Genomic DNA, 21,858 nt, shown 5'->3' with positions numbered 1-21,858 from the left:
ATTGCACATTGCACTGTTATGGAAGAATTGAATATGTGAAAGGTGTGTGCTAAGCTGGTCTCCAAACTGTTGACTGGCAAACAAAAGACCAATCGAGCGTTGATCATGAGTGAACTGAAGGAATCTGTGAAAACTGAGCCAGATTATTTGAACAATGTTATTGCCAGTGATGAAACTTAAAGAATGCAGTTTTGACTGCATTTAGGCTATCCAAGCGGCTGTGACAACAGCTTTTTAAGCTTTCAAATGAAAGGTCCTTCTTCCTAAATATAAACACAAATACACAAACAAATTTATTCACAGGATCACAAACTCACACAAACATAGCAACTGTATCTGGCTGCAAGGGCCAGCGAAAGTAGCCATTTGTGTGTACATCATGCTTGCATGAATATGGTGTGTGTGTGTTTATTTGGTATTACGGCTTTTTGTCTGAAAGTTTAAATGTTTAGCAGTCTTTTTATTGTGCGTGTTAGCAACTCAACACCTCCACTGTGTGGTGAGTAGTAATCTGTCCTTTTTGTAATATCGTTGTTATTTTACCCTGGACTTAACGGAGTCTGACTTTAATTTGTTTACTTACTTAACTTCAATTGTTTTCACTATCTTGCAGGTCTTTAACCTTTGATATATTTATCCTGTGTTCTGATTTATTTTTACATACATTTTCAGAAATTGTATTTTACAACACATGTGATTTATTTTCTACAGTATGTGACTAACTTATTATTTAATTTCTAGGACATTACATTGCCCTTTATGTTACTAGCTAACTAGTTAGTACAAAAAATGTGTGTCTTCTTTGCAGTTGTATCCTTTTCTTGTTGTGTGGCCCACATCTCCTCCACTCACATTGTGGGATTTTTCACTTAGACCCAAGTGATACCCATCTGTTTAACTTTAAATGAGACCTTTAATAAAGAAATGATGGGATTAAAAGAGTGGGAAAGATCATCATGGATGACAGGTAATCCTATTGCATTCCACAATAAATATACAGGGTGTTACAAAAAGGTACGGCCAAACTTTCAGGAAACATTCCTCACACACAAATAAAGAAAATATGTTATGTGGACATGTGTCCGGAAACGCTTACTTTCCATGTTAGAGCTCATTTTATTACTTCTCTTCAAATCACATTAATCATGGGATGGAAACACACAGCAACAGAATGTACCAGCGTGACTTCAAACACTTTGTTACAGGAAATGTTCAAAGTGTCCTCTGTTAGGGAGGATAAATGCATCCACACTCTGTCGCATGGAATCCCTGATGCACTGATGCAGCCCTGGAGAATGGCGTATTGTATCACAGCCATCCACAATACGAGCACAAAGAGTCTCTACATTTGGTACCGGGGTTGCATAGACAAGAGCTTTCAAATGCCCCCATAAATGAAAGTCAAGAGGGTTGAGGTCAGGAGAGCATGGAGGCCATGGAATTGGTCCGCCTCTACCAATCCATCGGTCAGCAAATCTGTTGTTGAGAAGCGTATGAACACTTCGACTGAAATGTGCAGGAGCTCCATCGTGCATGAACCACATGTTGTGTTGTACTTGTAAAGGCACATGTTCTAGCAGCACAGGTAGAGTATCCCGTATGAAATCATGATAACATGCTCCATTGAGCGTAGGCTGAAGAACATACTGACGAAACTAAAATGAGCTCTAACATGGAAATTAAGCGTTTCCGGACACATGTCCACATAACATATTTTCTTTCTTTGTGTGTGAGGAATGTTTCCTGAAAGTTTGGCCGTACCTTTTTGTAACACCCTGTAGGTGTTTAGGACAAACTTATTCAGAGGAACAACTTCACATTACATATAACAAATTAAAATTCTCCATAATTTATAGAATCATGTGAATGAAATAACCCACAATGACAGTATTAAAATTTGTTGTTTAATTATCACACAAAAATCTCTACAGATACAGAGAAATTTTTAAAAATTATGTTCATGTTCTCTCCATCATACATTGAGCATACATGAATAGAAAATTCATTTTCATTTGCCTTGATATTAGGTTGCAATAAGAATATTCTATTTCAAGAATGCAAATTTCATCAATTACAGTAAAATGTAAATTCAGCTTTGATAAACCTTCATGACATTATGTGACTCCTACATTTATGCTTCACGTAAAACATGTGAGGGTGAAAGATGCATGCAGAACAGAAATTTTTGAGCTAATAGATAAAATGAAAGGCTTTTTATAAAAAAGGTTAAACTATTGCCCAGTGTAGCACTGAAACAGTGAGAAACTGTTTCAAGCCACAAAATACATCCATGACACCATATATAGCAGTGTTAACATTTCATATTTTGTGAACAGAAGTAAATTCATCATGTTTCTTCAACCCCATTAGCCCTTAAGCCTTGTTATCCACTCCAAGTAGGTTTTAATGTTTTCTTTGGCCCCAGGAAGTGTAAACCCATGCCTCCAATCCAGACAGTAACAATAACCTCTACTATAAATAAGAAGGCAGATTTTTTTTTACATAATTTGTGAGCCACTAAACAAACATTTCTAGACACATCTTCAGTAACAAGGTATAGATATAGATAGGATTTGTTTGTACCCAAAGATAAATTTCAATGAAGGAGTCACAAAAATCTTTCCCATAATAACAAAAAATTCATTGTTTCGCAAATTATAACACTGCTATTTCATCACTGTGAACATTCCTATTGCCATATAACTGGACATGACAGATTGGAAACCAGAGAATTTAAACTAATTCCCTTCTGCTTCATTGTTTGTACTTGCTGCCAGTCTGTTTTCACATTCCATTAAAATAATAATGGAATGAAACACACCTTTAAGTTATGCCAAATAATGAAAAAGTGAGAAACGTGTGATGTAAGGAACTAGACTCAAACAGCAGCATACACTTATTCATATGTCACAGGATGAAGATCAATGTCTCTGATCAGTTTATCCGGCCTTTGTGGGTTACAAATGTTTTGTGTTCAAAAGATGGTAAACTTTTGTCAAGCATCACATCACGATCCTTATTAAGGCGACGCACTCGATGGCATAACAGGACAACACTTAAACTTAGCAGGCTCAGGAACGTGCAGCCAACCCCTGAAATATTAAAGTTTTGTCTTAATTTATTACTCACTCAGATGAACTTAAATTGTAGAAAAAATTGAATATCCTTTATTTTTGGAAAAAAGGTACACAAGGCAAAAAGTTTGCATAGTAATCACACAATGCACTTTTGGGGTATCTTTTTCTTGAATTCATGATATTTTGTGGAAAGAAATGCAGGCACTGTATATCCTTCCATGGAAAAATCCAGTAACAAATGTCAGTCATTCACTGTAGTAGCTAAAGAAACAATAGGTATAAACAGAAATAATAGTATTGTTAAAATATAATTATACGGTGGAAACAATTAAGTACAAGCAGTATAAGAAAAGATAGAGATCAAAATAAGGATTAAAGATTAAAATAGAAGAACGTTAAATGACCAATGCAGGCAGTAGGAAAAGAAGAGAAAAATGAATTAATGGGGAAATAAAATATTTAATGAAGTAAAAATGAAAACTAGAGGCAAGAAATGGGATGGGTTGCCTTGTATATAAATTAGGTGATGTGACAGTTATAATTCACATTTCAAGTTGTCAAAAAACTGATTGATGACTGAAACAAACATATACTTGCAGTCTCCAAAAGTGGTGGAAAATCTGGGTTGAACCATATGTACAATTTCCTGTCTGTGATATATGTACACTGATTGTTAGCACAACACTTTTGAGCCATTATCTGCTGTTGAAAGAGAAGTTCACTTGCCATCCACTATGTTTTCTAGGCACATATACTCTGACATCTCATAACAAGATATGTAACATGACAGATGGTGAAAGTCTTATACACTGAACAGTTTCTGTAGACTGGCTACATTAGTGCCCAAAAATTAAATATAAAAAATGGGAGAATATTTTCAGGAAATGTAGAAAGGATTGCAGAACTAGGTCAAAACATTAAAAACACTGACAAGACCAAAAAATCTCTTCAAATTTTGGACCATTAGCATAAGAGTGGCACTTACAGTGCCACTATGAGGATGCAAATCAGGTAATAGAGCTATGAGAAGTTGGATGAATCTTCTGTGATAGTGCAGAAAGACTTGGCAGGAATGTGGCCACTGTACATGATTGCTGGCAGCAGTGATCACGAGAATGTATGGTCACAAGAAGACCAGGCTCCAGATGGCCACATGCCACTACTGAGAGGGAAGACCATCACTTTCACTGTATGGCTCTGGCACATTGTACTGAAACTGCTGCAGTAGTTTGAGCAGCAGTTGGCACCACAGTGACACAATGAACTGTAACAAGTCAATTACTTCAAGGGCAGCTCCAAGCCAGATGCCCTGTAGCAGGCATTCCACTGACCCCAAACCACTGCCATTTCCAACTTCTGTGGTGTCAAGCAAGAGCTCATTGGAGGGCAGGGCGGAGGCCTGTAGTGCTTTCCGATGAAAGCTTGTTCTGCCTTGGTGCCAGTGATGGCTGCGTGTTGGTTAAATGGAGGCAAGTTGAGGGCCTGCAACCAGCCTGTCTGTGTCCTAGATACACTGGGCCTACGCTGGGAGTTATGGTCTGGTGTGCAATTTTGAATGAGAGCAAGACCACTTTCATGGTTACCCCACATGACCTCACTGCAAATTTATGTGTCAATCTGGTGATTCAACCTGTTGTGCTGCTGTTCATGAACAGCATTCCAGGGGTTGTTTTCCAACAGGATAATGCTCACCCACTTTCTGCTGTTGTAACCCAATGTGCTCTACAGAGTGTCAAAATGTTGCCTTGGCTTGCCCAATCACCAGATCTGTCTCCAGTCAAGCACATATGGAACATCATCGGATGACAACTCCGTCATCATCCAAAAACAGCATTAACCGCCCCTGTATTGATCGACCAAGTGCAACGAAGCAGGCAACTCCATTGCACAAATGGACATTTGATGCCTGTACAATACAATGCATCCACATCTGCATGCTTACATTCAATATTCTGGTGGTTATACCTGTTACTAATGTTCCAACATTTCACATTTAAAATGGCTTATGTCATGCTTACATTAACATGTGATCTTGCAATGTTAATCACTTAAATATGTCATGCAGAAAAATGCATTGCAAGAATTACATTACTCTATATTAATTATTTTTTGGTGTTTCGATTTTTTTCCGTTAGTGTATGTTTATGATGAGTAAATTCATTAGGTGTAATAGTAGTCACTCTAACACCTAAAAAAGAATTTTGCTTATGTCTGGAACTGTCTTTGGTGATGCTTAGCTGATTGCTGGTCATCTCCCCATACATCCCAAGTTCTACAAAATTCTGATTCAGAGTTCTCACACTATGCTTTCTAAATGATGGATATCTCCACCCATCAGAATAGCTCAATACAGACTGGCATTAGTGACTGTGAAGAGGAAGTCTGGACCAGTTGCCTCTCTTATCACCAGAAAGGATATCAAGCTCCATGTGCCCACACAGCATGATGCCTTCTCCACCATAACCTACCTCTCCCAAACTGGTCTCTTTCCATTGTGTTCCTATCATGTTACCATTTATATTTTCTCCAGACAACAGTGAAATGTGAATCATTCTGAAAACTGAAGATGGATTCATTTATAAAGACTATATTTATTCATTCATCAATGGTCCAGTCTGGATGCTACTGACTTCACTGCCATGCCCAGAGAGTGAGCCCCTGATACGCAGATTTTTGTGAAACTGCAATGCTGAGGCAGCTGTTAGCTCTGCAGGCAATTTGAAATATTGCAACATGGAATATGTCCACTTTCTCTGATACTGCTCTTCTTCTCTGATACCACACTTGTTTATTTTATCCACATGCATTATGTGCATGAAGTGCCACAATTCATTTAAAAGTTGTATTTTTATAATTCTTATTGTTCAGACTGTGATATGGACCTGACTCATGACAATGATAGAAATATTCTGTACATAGACAGTTTATTTAAGGAAACTGTCAAGATTAAATATTCAGAAGAACCACATGCATTTAAAAATTTGACCCTGTTAATAATAATTTGTTTTAAGATTAAGATATCACAATTTTAAAGCCCTGTTTCTCTTCTGTATAAAGACATTTTGTCTTCTTTAAAACTGTATAAGTTAGGAAATACATTTGTTCAAACTTATTGTTGCCATAAGAAACACAGCCGAGTTGTTAGTTCTAGTTCATGCACAATATTTTGATGACAGACCCAACTATCTTCTTCAGGTTTTGTGATCTGTGTTGTTACACATACTCACTGCCTGGTCTCCAGCCAGATTGTGATGTATTATTGGTATTACAACTCCCAAGGCTCGCTACACTCTTTGCTGCCAATTTGTTTTTCAGAGCCTCCACTGTTAGTCCATGAAATGCACATTTTTTCAGCATTTTCCAACTCTGATCAATAAGATGGCCAGCAATATCTTAATAAATTGAGTGCCAGACCCCATGCTTGTAAAAACTGAACCCTACATTACAGTTTATTAAGTTTTCTGACATCTTCATTTTGACAGAGTCCATAATTACACTATCCCAGAAATTTGGTATCTGCACCATGATACTGATCTCATTGTATTTAATTTCATGATTATATCTGAAGCATTGCTTGGCTAAAGCTGTTTGGGGGTTTTAATTGGATGTGCTGTTGATACTTATTGCGTCTCTCCTATACAATTCAGCTGCCCCCACATAGCAACTGCCACATTCACATGTAATTCAGCTTTTGGAGACCCATATCATCTTTAATGTTATGGAGACTTCTTAGCTTTGTTGACAGGAGTGAAATGCACTGGATATCATTTTTTTGTTGGAATCTACTGATCTTATCAGAGACTGGCTAGTGCCAGACAGATAAGCAATTCTTGGCATTCTTTTCTTTCTTAGTATCAAAATCTTCGCCAGATATTGCTAATTTTGACTGCAACACCTGTTCAATTTGTCAGTCTGAGTACCTGTTCCTTCAGAAAATTGTTTGTAGATTTTGTAATTGTTTGGCAAAGCACTCTTTGTCTAACAGTGTTTGAGTTATATGATAAAGAGTCTGTGGTGCTACATTTCTTTGTGACAGATAGTGATGGCTTGAGGAGTGGAGACAGAGACCTGTGTGTGTGGGGTTTCTATATACACTGTGATCCTGGGATGTGTCTGTCTTCTGTTGTAGCACACTGACAAAGGGTAGCTTGCCAACCCCCTTTTTCAAGTTCTAGTGGAATTTAATTTTAGGTTGGACAGAGTTTAAATGTTCCAAAAACTCTTCTTATTTTCACAATCCATATGGTGACATTACAAATGTGTTGTCCACGTATTTCTAGGAACAAATTGGTATGAACACAGTGGCTTCTCATGCACATTTATCTGTATGTGTTCCACATATAGGTGTGTCACAACTAGTGATAACAGGTTACCCATAGCCACATCATTGGTTTGTTCATGATATTTTCCATCAAACAGGAAATAAGTCAACATGAGAAAGTGCCTGAAGAGTTCAGTGAAATAACTGTCAAATTTTATGCAATTAGTACCAAGTGTTCAGAAAGTGAGACTCTCATAATGAGGGAGATCACATAAAAACTGACCATAGTGTCTGTATGCCATAGTTGCAATCAGGTGAGTTGATGTATAAAGTGGGCAGAGTTGTGAATATGATGTTCACACCTCTCCACATATATGGTGATAATGTACTTCAGGTATTTTGCCAACTAGTATGTAGGTATACATTGATAATGTACTTCAGGTATTTTGACAGCTAATATGTAGGTGTGCCAATACAACTAACCATAATTCTTTAGTTTGGCTTTCTCCACCTGATAGTATTTGAGGTCTATGAACAAGAGTCCCCAGTGCTAAATATCTTGGTTACTGATAGTGATAGCATGAGGAGTGGAGTTAGAGGTCTGCATGTGTGTACCTTAAGAAGCCCATACATGCTTAGAAAGGATCCTTCAAAATATCAACTATAGAAATATTAACTTCTTAACAAAAATAGTGAAAATAAATGGTTTTCATTACCACTCAGTTCATCATGAACTCATTTTCTGAAAACCAAATATTCTCTGGGACTATTTTTGTACTTTAGTATGAAAGATGCAAAGAAAGTACAGCTAGTACAGCTCTTTGATGGAAAATATGCTGTTCAGTATTTATAACTGTTCATTTGATGAGATGTATGGCTTTCAGGGGAAAAAACTGTTACTCTGACTGACTCATACTTACCTAACAATGTTGTGAAGGCTCCAGTCCTCAGACAAACTTTATTTTGGTCAGATACAGTCCCTTAAATACAAAAAATGAGATTAATATTAGTTGGTTTTAATTATTCGTTCAATAGAAAATCTTTAGAAAATTATTTAGAAGAGAGCACCTTAAAACCACAGAGTCAAAACATTTATTCTTGTGACTTATATAAGAATTTAGTGCTTGATCATGTCAAATAATACAGCACAGAAATTACATCCATATCATAATCAGCATGGAGATATTTTTGTGAATATTTCTGCTGTTATATTCAAACTATGAAAGGACTTCAAAAATTTAGTTACACACTATCATGGCAGGCCAAATAACTTTTATTGAATACTAAACTACACTTCAAAGTGATGCACATACATTTTTCAATACAGTCACCAAGTCTCTGTAAACAATGGTCGGAACATCTATCAGTCACTCACAATCCATGATGATAGAAATCCATTCCTTGGTCACTGAGCCATACAAAGACCACTGCATGAATGTCTTTATGGTTTTTAAAACCCCTTTTCCCTCAAATGTTCTTTCAGCTTGCTGAAAAGATGGAAATCGCATAGTGCAAGGTCTGGAGTTCTCAATCAGCATCACTTATATCTGTGGGGACTTGGTCAAACAGTTGGCACCATTTCACTAAGGTTGAACACAACTTGCATTTGATCCGCATATCACTAGAATTTTACCAAGGATTTTCATGCAATTTAGACATTTTGCTCACAATGATTATACTGTCAGTTCAACTTTGGTATATGTTTCAAATTGCTATGCCATTCCACTTCCACACTGTGATGCACTTATTATCTGTATATTAGCAGAAATGTGTTTGCAAGAAACCTGGAACATGTACTACTCTCTTCTAACAGTGCACCACTCTCATTGCGCAAAGGTCTTAGCATGGGATGACATGCGCATCTTATTTTCTAAAGTTCCTGCATAAGAAGTACATGAAATGACAATATATTATGAGACACACATACCATTTAATGGGCTATTTTCACTGATTTCATCATCCTGCAACACTCGAAGTGACTGGAAGAGGTTGATATTCTCTGACTGAGCAGCAGGATTTTCAGGTACTGCACGCTTACTGACTGACTTTGTATTTCTCCAATGGCAAGGTTGACTCTGTAAATACATCATAAAAGTGTTGTAATAACTAATTCTGATGATGTGCTCTTACAGGAAAAACAAAGCACAATACAATAACAACAAAGTGAAGGAGTTTTATTTCAACAGTTTTAAGAAAGCTTAGTTACCTGCATGGTGGAATTTAGATTTCTGAATAAATATAGTACTTTTTGCAAAAAGTAAAAATTTAGAAGCAATGGTATACCACACACTGTGATAAGAGGATGTGTAGAACAGCAGAACCGTAATAAGTGAATTAAATGGCAGAGAGGTGGCATGCACATAGGCCCAACAACGTCCTATTTTGTGTGACCAGACTGCCACTACACCTCGCCAACATCACATATGAGTACATTTGAACAAGGCAGAGTGATTAGTTTCCTAGAGGTGTGTCCATCGTTCCGTGATATTGTATGTCAATGCAGGGCAGACTGCTTTAACAGTGAGACATATGTGGAACCATTGGAGAGAAGATTGCCATACACAGCACTGACAGAGTACTGCATGATGCGATGAGACCACAGTGTGAGATGACTGCCATCTGGATGTAATGGACAGTACAGTTTCACCCACAGTGTTGGCATGACGTTGGAGCACTGCAATGGGTGTGGACATGTCTGCCTCAATGGTACGACACCAACTTCTACAGACTGGACTGGTGGCATGCATGTCATTGCATCGCCTTCCATTTGCCAGAAACCACAAGTGCTGGAGAGTGCAATGTGCATGTGAATGCCGACACTGGTGTGCTGAGTTGTAAAATGTAGTGTTTTTGCATGAGTCCCACTTCAGCTTGTGCTACAATGATGGCTGCATATGCACTTGATGCCACCATGGTGAAGACAATGGACAGATTGTATTGTTGAGTAGCACAGTGGACAAACACTAAGTGTGATGGTTTGGGGCGCCACTGCCTATAACACATGATCTTGCCTTCTACATCTTGAGAGCAATCTGAGTAGCTACTGCTACACGAGGTAGGCTGCTACATGAGGGAGGTTTTACATCCTGAGGCACTGCCCCTCCTGCAGGTCATTCCAAATGCCATATTTCAGAAGGACACCATTTGACTGCATGTGACAAGTGCTGTATCAGAGATCTTCACAAAAGTGATCGGCAACCCTTCGGGCACCTTGGACATTCGTGCAGCCCCTGCATGCCTCTGTGTCATAAACTAATGGATGGATATCAGGCGGTGGTACCAGTGCCAGCAAAGGCCATCACTTCCAAGGGTCCTATTCACATCTGTCACATGTGTGACCAATAAATAGTGCTGCAGTTACTCTGCCACTGGCCACTTTAAAGGTTGGTTCCAGGGCTGCACGGGTTAGTTCCTCCAGTTTTGAGAACCTCTCCTAGCCACTGGGTGGCTGCTACTAATCCCACTGTCTTAAGACGCTCTCTGAGTCCATCATAGGGACTGACACTGCTGTATTCAGCATTTTTTGTTGTTTCCCCTTGGTGCAGTCAGACTGTACCCAGGATAGACTTTCCTGTTCATTTGATGGTCTTATTCAGGGCATCTCCATCAGACTTAGAATATTTCCATACAGCTGTATTTGTCTATGAAGACCCTAACTGTATCACTTTGTCAGAATCTGGAATCACTGTACTGTCAAGTCTTCATACCTGTGAGACACTGTTATTGTGATCTTATTATTATTGTCAAAGCAGACTTTCTTTCCTTGGTCAATAAGCTCTTGTATACTTTTATCACTATTTTCCCAGTGTCAGAGCGAGTGACACATCAGTTTGGCGATGAGATAAAAGTTTGATGATGCGCGTCTTCCAATCAAGTGCTCTTACATTTCAACAGTGTCTCTCACGCAGCCTTTTCATGATGGAACAGGTAGAGTTATCAAAAGATCTGCTACTTGCTCTTCAACAGTTACAACAAAATGTTGAACTATTTTTTTGGGTGTGTAACTGCGGGTACCCCCATCTAGCCGGAACTCTCCAATCAGCTGGTAGCTTCTTTGTCCATGGTCTCTGGACTCCAATCAGCACCTCTGGCATTCGAACAGTTTGCCAAGGAGGTGTCACCTTGGACACACTACATTGCTTGGCTACAGCAGTATTTCATTGCCCTTGAAATCATAGGATTTTCCAACTCCTCAAGCAGTTAAACCTGAAGCACAACCACATTTGTTCCCCAGTGAACAACTGACATCCAGTCTTGTAGAATACTTTGACACACAGGTCCATATTGCTGCCACAAGGCACAAATTTTTCAGTTGTCACAAACAAGCCAATGAAACATGTAAAGAAGAGATTGCCCAATTGCAGGGCCTCTCCAGATATTGCCATTTCCAGTGCACTAACCACAACTGCAAACAGTGGTGTGCTGCATCTTTGGTCAGAGATATGATCCTTGTCCATGCACTGGATGACAATCTCCATCCACAACTACTCAAATTGAAGAATACTCCTCTGAAAATATGCTTCCCTATCATCTGAGCATTCAAACAATCACTCTGATATTCAAGACCTTCCAACAGTGTTCATGATGAAGCCCCAATACCCATGGAGTCAGAAACGAGATCCAACCAGAGGCAGCCTCTTAACCCTGCTGATCACCCACATCATTGATGCTTGAAGCAATTTCCCTCTTGTAATCAATGTTTCACACACCATCCATGGCAACAATGCTGAATCCGGTGAGTGAAGTGTAATGAGTGTAGCAAGACAGGATACCTAGATGAGGTCTGCGGTCAGCACACAAAATGTCAGTGAACTGTAATAGCTGGGATGAAGACAATCATGAATAAGTAGGTGATGACTCTCCCTAACCAACCACATGTTTTGTTCAGGCTTCATTGTCTCATACCATTGGTCCCATGTATCTCTCACTTCAAGTCAATGGACATCCAGTCAGTTTTCAGATTGATACAGGATCTTCGGCTACCATCATTGATTTCACCACATACTCAACTTTTGGAACACCAACTCTCCAACCATTCAGTCATTATCTATGGAGCTACATTAATAATAATAATAATAATAATAATAATAATAATAATATTAATAATGAGCGTATGGCATTGGTGGCCAGGAGACCCCTCGCTGGGCGGTACGGCCGCCGCTCCACAAGTTCTTTAACGCCACTACGGCGACTTGTGAGTGAATGAGGATGAAATGATGATGAAAGACACACAACATCCAGTCATCTTGAGGCAGAGAAAATCCCTGACCCCGCCGGGTATTGAACCCGGTACACCATGTGTGGGAAGTGAGAACGCTACTGCAAGACCACGAGACAAACTGCATCATGTGAACCTTCTGGGGATGGGTTTATTCCTCACTCTGAGACTCAAGATCCATGGTGCAGAACCTGCCATCCACTCAGTGACTACAAAATCTTACATGACATGGCTGCTGAACAAATTTGCATCTGTTTTTGAGCGTCACACCTCTGGAGTTAGGGGTTTTGCAGTGCATATAAACCTTCTTCCCACAGCCCAGCCATGCTTCTGACAGCCATCATCACTCTGGTGGCCAACAGTCAATGGGTGTTGCCCATAGTTCTGGTGGAAAAACCAAATGGTGCACTATGAGTTTGTGGAGATTTTAATTTCAAATGGTTCAAATGGCTCTGAGCACTATGGGGCTTAACTTCTGAGTCATCAGACCCCTAGAACTTATAACTAATTAAGCCTAACTAACCTAAGGACATCACACACATCCATGCCTGAGGCAGGATTCGAACCTGTGACCGTAGCGGTCGCGCGGTTCTGGGCTGTAGTGCCTAGAACCGCTCAGCCACTCCAGCTGGCAGATTTTAAGTCAACATTCAGTGCCCAATATATTGTGAATGTGTATCCAATTCCTAAGACTGGCGTTTTGATGACCCAACTGGCAGAGGTAAAATATGTGCCAAAGGTGAGATTATATGTGCCTATTTACATCTCCCTTTGGACAAATCCTCCAAATGAATTTTCGTTATTAACACCCCTTTTGGGCTATTCCCGTACAATCACTTTCCATTCAGAATTGCTAGTGCTCCTGCCATATTTCAAGGTACCTGGAGCAACAGGTCCAGCCACTTCCCGATGTAGTCAACCATCTGGATGACATACTAGTCACAGGGAAGGATGCCAAGGAGTTAGCAGACAACCTGGATGACCTCTTCACAGTGTTACAAGTGGAAAACTTCATGGCAAAGACAAGTTTCTGTTCTTTGTCTCTCAAGTCATGTACCTTGGATACTTTTTCACAGCCGTGGGTATTCATCCTACACCAGAATATGTTGACACCATGCAACATCTACTCCCTACTAATGAATACGGCTCAGTTTAAATCCATACTGGGACACCTGAGACACCTGACTGACTACAGGCATTTTATCCCACATGCAGCCGCCATTTTAGAACCACTACACTAACTACTGCAGAAAAATATTGAGTGGGAATGGACCCCAGAATGTGCCAAGGCACTCTCAATGCTCAAGCAATCACTCCTGCATCCCACATGCTTGATGGCTTACAATCCACAATATCCATTGATCCATTGGTACTGACAGCAGATGCCTCAGATTATGGTCTGGGGATGGTTCTCTCGCACATCGTCAATGTGACTGAATGGCCATTTGTGTTTGTGTACAAAACTCTGTCTTCACCACAGTGCAATTACAGTCAAATAGAAAAAGAAGCCCTGGGCATCATCTTCAGTGTAAAGAAGTTCCGTGATTACATCTACGGCTATCAATTCGCTCTCCTGACTGACCACAAACTGCTTCTGTCATTATTCATTGCTATAGCCACTATTCTCACTTGCACTGCACAGTGCTTTCAGTGGCGGGTCCTCCTACTCTGCGTCTACATATATGACATCTGGTATCGAACCTCATCACAGCATGCCAACACAGACCTCCTATCCTGACTACCTGTGGGCAATGACAAGGAGTTTGATGACAACCCTGAGGTGTGTTTTCACTTGGATACTGTGGCAGCTGAGTCTGTCATTTGCCTCCCATTTGATGCAAAACTCATCTCTCAACACACCAGTAAGGATCCCACACTTAGGGCAGTCCTCAACATGGTATGGAATGGATAGCCCCCAGACTGAAAAGGCATTGGCAATCCAAATATTCAAGAATTCTGGCATCATTGACATGGCCTCTCATTGCATGGTGTCCTCCTCATACAAGGTGATGCTGGCACAACATGCGTAGTTGTTTCAAAAATCTTACATGAATGGGTATTGCAGCTTCAACATGAAAGAGATTGGGGCATCATCCTGTCTAAATGCCTCACACACACAATGTGTATTGGAAGGGCATGGTCACAGCCATTACTGCCCTAGTCTCCTCCTGTCCTACATGCCAAAGCAAACAGGCAGGTCCCCATTGTCATTACTACCCCTGGCCTTATATCCAGGAACCTTGGTTCTGCCTACACATTGGTTTTGCTGGACCTTTCCTTGGCTCCTACTGGCTTTCTGTGGTTGAAGCAGGATGTGAATTTCCCTATGTCTCAAAACTGCCAGACACATCCTCTCACCACACCAGGCATGCCATTTCATATGTTTTTACCATTAAAGAACGTATCAAAACAATTGTCTGGACGATGGACTTCAATTCACGTCTTCGATGTTCACACAATTTTGCAAAAACATGGCATCCAACGGATACAAACAGCACCCTTTCACCCATATTTGAATGGCAAAGCAGAAAGATCTGTCAGGACATTCAAAACACAAATGACCAAACTCCATCTCCCCAGTGGAGAAGCTACATGGATGTTCTCACCAATCCCAACTCTCTCTGCTGCACCCTTGGCACCACCGCTGTGCCATTCAAGACTCTGTGTGACCCCTTAAATTCTCTCAATGTCGATGACAATGTCTACTTGCCACCATCTCCTATCTCCTTGGATGAGCTATGGTGGAAGTTACTTTGTCTGACAGTGTCACCTGCTGCAAGCACATCAATCAGCTCTGAAAATGCCTGGGTGCTGCTATGCCCAATACTGGTATAACTCCAGTTTCTGTTCCAGAGCCATTGCCTCACCTGAGCAGATGACAGAGGATGAGACAGCTTACTGGAACAGGAAAATCATGACCCAGGACCAGAACCCTGCCTCCACATGGACATGGATGCTGCCCTGGCTGAAGTTCAGCAACCAGATGAAGACACTGAGATGGGCTGCAGCCTCACATCTCTTCCTGGCAGGAAAGGGATTCTATACTGGATATCTTTGCAAAAGTGATCAGCAGCCCTTCAGGCACCTCGGGCATGCATGCAGCCTCAGGGTCACAAACTTGCCCTGTCACAGTAATGGACGGACACCAGGCAGCAGTATCAGCCCCAACAGTGGCCACAACTTCCAAGGGACCTATTCGCATCCACCACACACATGACCACAAAACTAGGACGGGTATTCTGACCGGCTGCTATCAAGGTCAGCACCAGAGTTGCACAGGTCAGTTCTTCTGGCTTCGGGTGCCTCTCCTAGCCTCTGGGCGGATGCTGCTCCCCCTGTCACCTCAGGACACTATCAAAATCCATCGTAGGGACTGGTGCCACTGTATTCAGCATTCTTTGTTGTTTCCCTCGGTGCAATCAGACTGTATTCTGGATAGACTTTTCTGTTCCTATGCTGGTGATATTCAGGACAGTTTCATCGGACTTAGAATATTTCCATACAAGTGTATTTATCTACGAAGATTCCAATTGTGTTACTTTGCCAGAATCTGCAATCACCATAGTGTCAAGTCTTCATATCTGTGAGACACTGTAATTGCAATTTTATTATTATTGTTAAATCAGACATTTCTTTTCTTGGTCAATAAACTTTTGTAAACTTTGATCACTGTTTTCCCTGTGTCGGTGTGAGCAACACATAAACGAGGAATATGCAAGCCTTCTTTGAAGAATGATGGGCACCACTGCTTCCCTCGCCTATCTGTTTGCCTGACATGTCACACGTCACACGTCTGGGATGTGGTTGGTTGGCAACTTGCTCATTCAGGCCACAGTTGATTCTTTGTGGATGTGCCTACAAACTATGTGGCAGAGTGTTCCCCAGTAACATATCCAGACACTCTTCGATTCCATGCCATGGCTTCTAGCAGCTCTGATTGGAGGACATCATGGTGCTACTCCATACTGAATTTCCACAGACACAGTCCATGTACAGGTCTGTAATGATAATCATTTGTGTAGTGTCATATCCCTGGCCTAATTGGTGGAATAAATTTCATTGCGATCTCATCTCTTAGTCTCGATGTTATTCTTTTTTCAAACAGTAGTGCATGTGACAATGGAAATGTAGGTAATTTCCAACTGTGAAATATGAGTCATTCTTCAGAAGCTGAGTGTATGAATATATCAAGTGCACACATTTTCACAGCCATATTTTGTGTAGCTTGATATTTTTCCCCACCTTTTCACCCTCAGATAAATTCATCTTTTCATTTTTATAGGTGCAGATACAAGGGGAAGGGGATGGGGGTCATGATTCCTTCTACAGAAGAATTTACTAATTTACTTGTACAATTTATAAACATTTCAGCTAACTTATGAAGAACTGTCTAGGATGAAAACTAAGAATCTTGATGAAACTTCCTGGCAGATTAAAACTGTGTGCCGGACCAAGACTCGAACTTGGGACCAAAGCCTTTCATGGCCAAGTACTCTACCATCTGAGCTACCCAAGCAGGACTCACACCCCGACCTCACAGCTTTATTTCCACCAATACCTCATCTCCTGTGATCATGGGGCGTGATTCGTGCTTGGGTAGCTCAGATGGTAGAACACTTGCCCGTGAAAGGCACTGGTCCCGAGTTCGAGTCTTGGTTTGGCACACAGTTTTAATCTGCCAGGAAGTTTCATATTAGTGCACTCTCCACTGCAGAGTGAAAATCTCATTCAAGAATCTTGATAATGGCAAGGAATTCTGCTTTTTAACTGCTTTTCCATGGATATGGGCTTGTGACATGAATGAGTACAGAAAACATTCCAACCAGCTAAAGGTGCTCATACACAGGTTGACTGCATCTGTTGTCAACAAAAAATCCAACATGTTCATGAGCCCACAGATATTGAGGAAGACAAGACAGAGAGAGAAAGATTTTTCACTATGGAGATAATAACAAAAAGACCAGTCTCTCCCAAATATAGGCAGAAGCAACTGAAACAAACAGCATCTCCCCACTTACAAGTTTCCATAGCTGCAGTCTGCAGACTGCAGACCTGTATTCAGAATCATAGTGCTAAATGAAATACTAATAATGATTAGTGCACACTTTGACTGTATATAATGTATCAATTTCATGACATACCTATGTCTCAATATTTGTGACAAGCACTTCTCAAATGATTTATTTATCTGAATTTCAATTTCTTTGAACTTATTTTATGATGATGTACTAAGTACTGATAGAAACAAATTAGTGTATTAAAACATTTTATATTCTTTATTGTTATTGTTGTTTTAATTACAATCCTAGGCATCTTGGTACGTTAAAACACGGTAATGGCCAGTTTCATTTGTGTGGAAGGGATTGGGGGTGGCGTGGTGGGGGGGTGGGAGGGGAGGAGTTCAAGGGGGAGATAAATTGTGGACATATATAATCTACAGTGAAAGTAGGCATCTGAACAACAGGATAACACTCTAGATGGTTTAGGCATTACTCTCGTCTCCCTTTCCCCAAACACAAATTCCAAAGATGAAACATATTTTGAAAATCACCCTAAATCACAAACAAACTGTGACTCCATGAAAACCAAACCCTGGATCTGCAAATGCATCTATTCCCTTTGCTGTTCCCCCATCACTATACCATATAGTCAATGTGAATTATTTGCAGAGCAAGATGGCACAGTAATTATCACACTGAACCTGCATTCACCGGATTCGCATTTGTGAGGACAACTGTTCAAACCCACATCCAGCCATCCACATTTGAGTTTTCCATGTTTGTCTAAATTGCTCTGGGCAAATGCCAGGATGGTTCCTTTGAAAAGGGAACAGCCAATTTCCATCCCACCCTTGACATAATCTGTGCTTGCGCACTGTCTCTAATGACCTCGAAGTCAATAGCATATTAAACCAAATTTCTTCTTCCTTCCTTCAATGTGAATTAACTTTCAGAGAAAAAAATTGAATAGATTTCTGATACTAAAAGTCTGACGTACAAAAGGCTGTAAAATCTACAGATTCAGACCATAGTCTTGACAATAATATTGTAAACTGAATCTGTCCACAACCCTAAATTCGCTTTGAATTCTAGTATGCTTTACTAGGTGCTGTCCTATTGGAGATGGTATGCCCTTGTTTACCTCCATTCCTTAAAGTGACTTACTCAGCTAGTCAGACTGGACCTAAGGTGTAATGTGCAACTTGGAATTTTTCACACATGAAGTAATTTCCAGAGGTGAGAGAGGCAGTAAGAGACAGAAAAGAAATCCTGAGACTCACTGATGATTGAACCCCAACCTTTGGTTCTGTGGTCTGGCACTGGTCACCATCAAGCCACCAACAACACATCATTTTCAAAATTAATGCTAAAAATAAATATCTAAAACTGAAAACTCTTTGTCAATCACTAGCAATTCTCCCTGTCTATATGGACCCTCAAGTACTGAAAAATGAAATTTTGTGTGGCTAGGGCCTCCCGTCAGGTAGACATGTCACTTGGTGCAAGTCTTCTTAGGTGACGCCACTTTGGTGACTTGCGCATCAATGGGGATGATATGATGATGAAGACAACACAACATCCAGTCCCTGAGCAGAGAAAATCTCTGACACAGCCGGGAATCAAGCCCGGGCCCCTTTGCATGGCATTCCGCCGCACTGGCCACTGAGCTATCGGGGCAGACCGTCAAGTACTGAAAGATTCAAAGCCACTGAATTCATTAATTTTAATTTCTCATTGTGCAACCCTTACAATAACTATGTTGTTTGGAAAATATCACACATGCTTGTCAACATATATACTGCACTAATCTTGAATGTTGTTTTAAGAATTAAAATATCAAAAAGTAATACTAAGAGGCCGATGTTAAATCCGGTGAAAATTATTTCTATATGTTTTTAATTCATAAACACTTATGCTGTTGCAGTACCAGCAAAAACTTTTTATATTAATTTCATTTCAAAATTCTTGAATAATTGTGGCTCATTTAGTTTCATAAAATCATTTCAGTAGGCTCAACATACTTACCGGACAGCGCCCATGGCACATTCTCACATCACACTCAATGTACAATGCTGGTGATCCCGTGAAACGAAAAGTTTTCATGTATGCAAAAACTTGTGTTTCAAATACTCCAGTTTCACTCCATGCTCCTCGAAATCTGCTTATAAGTTTTTCATCCACAGGACACCTTCAATGGACAAAAATTACACTAAGAGAGTTTTTGTATACAAGGGGCAGTCAAATGTAAATGAGACAAGTTGGGAAAAAAGCATATAAACTGTTTAATATTTCAAAAGTAATTGCCATAACTGTTCACATGGTTAATCCCAGTGACAGACAAGAGAACCAATGCCTTCATGGAAGAATGCTTGCAGTTGCCTACAGAACCATGATTGTACCTAGGTGTACACCTCTTCATCCAAAGCAAACCAACGATCACAAATGTCTTTCTTTAGAAATCATCTGGGGACAGATCAGGACTGTATGGGGGATGTGTTAGGGCTTCATGGTGAAACTTCTGCAGTGTACTCGAAACAACCATAGCAACATGTGGACTAGGCCAGTGCACCTTGACTTAAACCTATTTTTATGGGTCTTGGCTCAGAAAATTTCTTTTCTAAATTTGGCTTTTGCTTTGGTGTTGTTTAGAGTAAGTTCTAATAGTTTAATTAATTTTGGATGAAGTCCTAGATTCCACAGACTTTTTAATACTGAAGATCTGTGGAGACAATCATATGCTTTCTTAAAGTCTACAAATGGTATTGGCAGAGGCTTTTTCCGTTTCTTGCAGTATGCTGTAATTAATTTTAAACTAATAATCTACTCTGCACAGGTTCTCCATGGTCTGCTCTCTTGTATTCTCCAACTTTTGTTCTAGTTGTTCCTTGATTCTACCCCATAGGATCTTAGATGAAATCTTGTATGTGCAGTCTAGGAGAGTGATCCCTCTGTGGTTGTCTGGATCGCCGTTATTCCCTTCTTGTGTAGAGGGTGGATGATGGCCATGGTCAATGCTTGCGAATTGATCAGTTATCCAAATTTTTGTTAGAGGCATGTGCAAGGAGTTACTGAATGTGTCACTTGAATATTTCCACATTTCAAAAAATACCTGACCTTCTCCATATGCCTTAAAATTTTTTGTCCTTTAGTTGCTTTTACTATTTCTTTGAAAGTTGGAGTGTGTAATTGTTGAGTTTGGTTTTTATTAGTGAATTTACATTGTTTTGTAAGAGTTCCTCTGGTTCTCTGCAGTTCAAAAGTTTACTAAATGCTTTTGCCATGATTTCACCATTTGCTCTGTAACTGTGTGCCATTCATGTATCTTCATCTTTCAGTATTATCATAGGGTGCTCATACAGTTCTCATTGTTTCCCAAAGATTTTTTAGTAATTCCTGGGATTGGTTTTGTGATAATTATGTTCTACAGAGTTTATTATGTCTTTGTGCAATTCTCTCTTGATTCTCGTAATGTTTTTTGTGAATTTTTTACTTTGCTTTTTGAGGTTGATATCATTTTCTTCTGTTTTGTGTGTTTAAAACTTTAACCATGCTTGGTGTCTTTCTTTATGGAATTTGTCACAGTCTGGTGTCCACCATGCATTTTTTCTTCATGGGTTCAAAAGAGACAGATTCTCAGCTTGTTTTTTGAGACTTGGTACCATTTCTTCTATATCATCTGTTAAATGAATTATTTGTGTTATTTAAGATATTTGTCATTATTAATTTACTGGTGTGGGTCATAGCTCCTGTTTGTTTTATTAGTTTTTCCATTCTTTTTATTTAATTGGGTAAATCTGATCTTTAATTTAACTATATAATGGTCTGAGTCTGTGTCTACATCTCTCAGTGCTTTAACATTTTAAATTTTCTTACAAAGATTTTTTTTATATACAAACAGTGTATTTTTGTTGAAGTCTCTTGCATTTGTTGTACCAGCAAAAGAGACGATGAACCAATTTTAATACCTCTCCAGTATTCTCCTTCAAGTGCGCAAGGATCGTTTATCAACTGATATAAACAATGAATCTTAGATACTGCGATACAATGTCATTTTATTAAAACATTTTATATATTTTATTTTTACTTTTATTAAAATCCTAGGCATCTGTGCTATGTTGAACATGAATATTACAGTAAAATACATTTGGGAGGAGGGGGATAGTACACGTCTTGTGTATTCAGACAGATGAAAGTGTGCCTCATTACTAAGTAACGCCAGCACATCGTGTTGCCAAGCAACAAAACTGTGTTTACCAAGTTCTTGCACTACAGCCAACTTTTATGGGAGGAAATGGATGTTAA

General features: G+C 39.8%; 1 protein-coding gene across 1 annotated transcript in view; it reads right to left on the bottom strand.

The window, feature by feature from the left end:
* Positions 1-2,021: 2,021 nt before the first annotated feature.
* LOC124722863 (cuticlin-5) overlaps positions 2,022-21,858 on the bottom strand; it is a 325,648-nt gene continuing 305,811 nt past the window's right edge. The window contains exons 10-13 of the mRNA XM_047247993.1: positions 19,582-19,744; positions 9,266-9,413; positions 8,259-8,318; positions 2,022-3,092 (exon numbers count right to left, since the gene is read on the bottom strand). Of these exons, the coding sequence (XP_047103949.1) occupies positions 2,935-3,092; positions 8,259-8,318; positions 9,266-9,413; positions 19,582-19,744 (529 nt within the window). The 3' untranslated portion in view covers positions 2,022-2,934. The remainder of the gene's footprint in view (positions 3,093-8,258; positions 8,319-9,265; positions 9,414-19,581; positions 19,745-21,858) is intronic.

This window comes from Schistocerca piceifrons, chromosome X, assembly GCF_021461385.2.
Source record: "Schistocerca piceifrons isolate TAMUIC-IGC-003096 chromosome X, iqSchPice1.1, whole genome shotgun sequence".
NCBI classification, from domain to species: Eukaryota; Metazoa; Arthropoda; class Insecta; order Orthoptera; family Acrididae; genus Schistocerca; species Schistocerca piceifrons.
The sequence above is the reverse complement of the archived record's forward strand: the minus strand, read 5'-3'. Positions and strand labels throughout refer to the sequence as shown.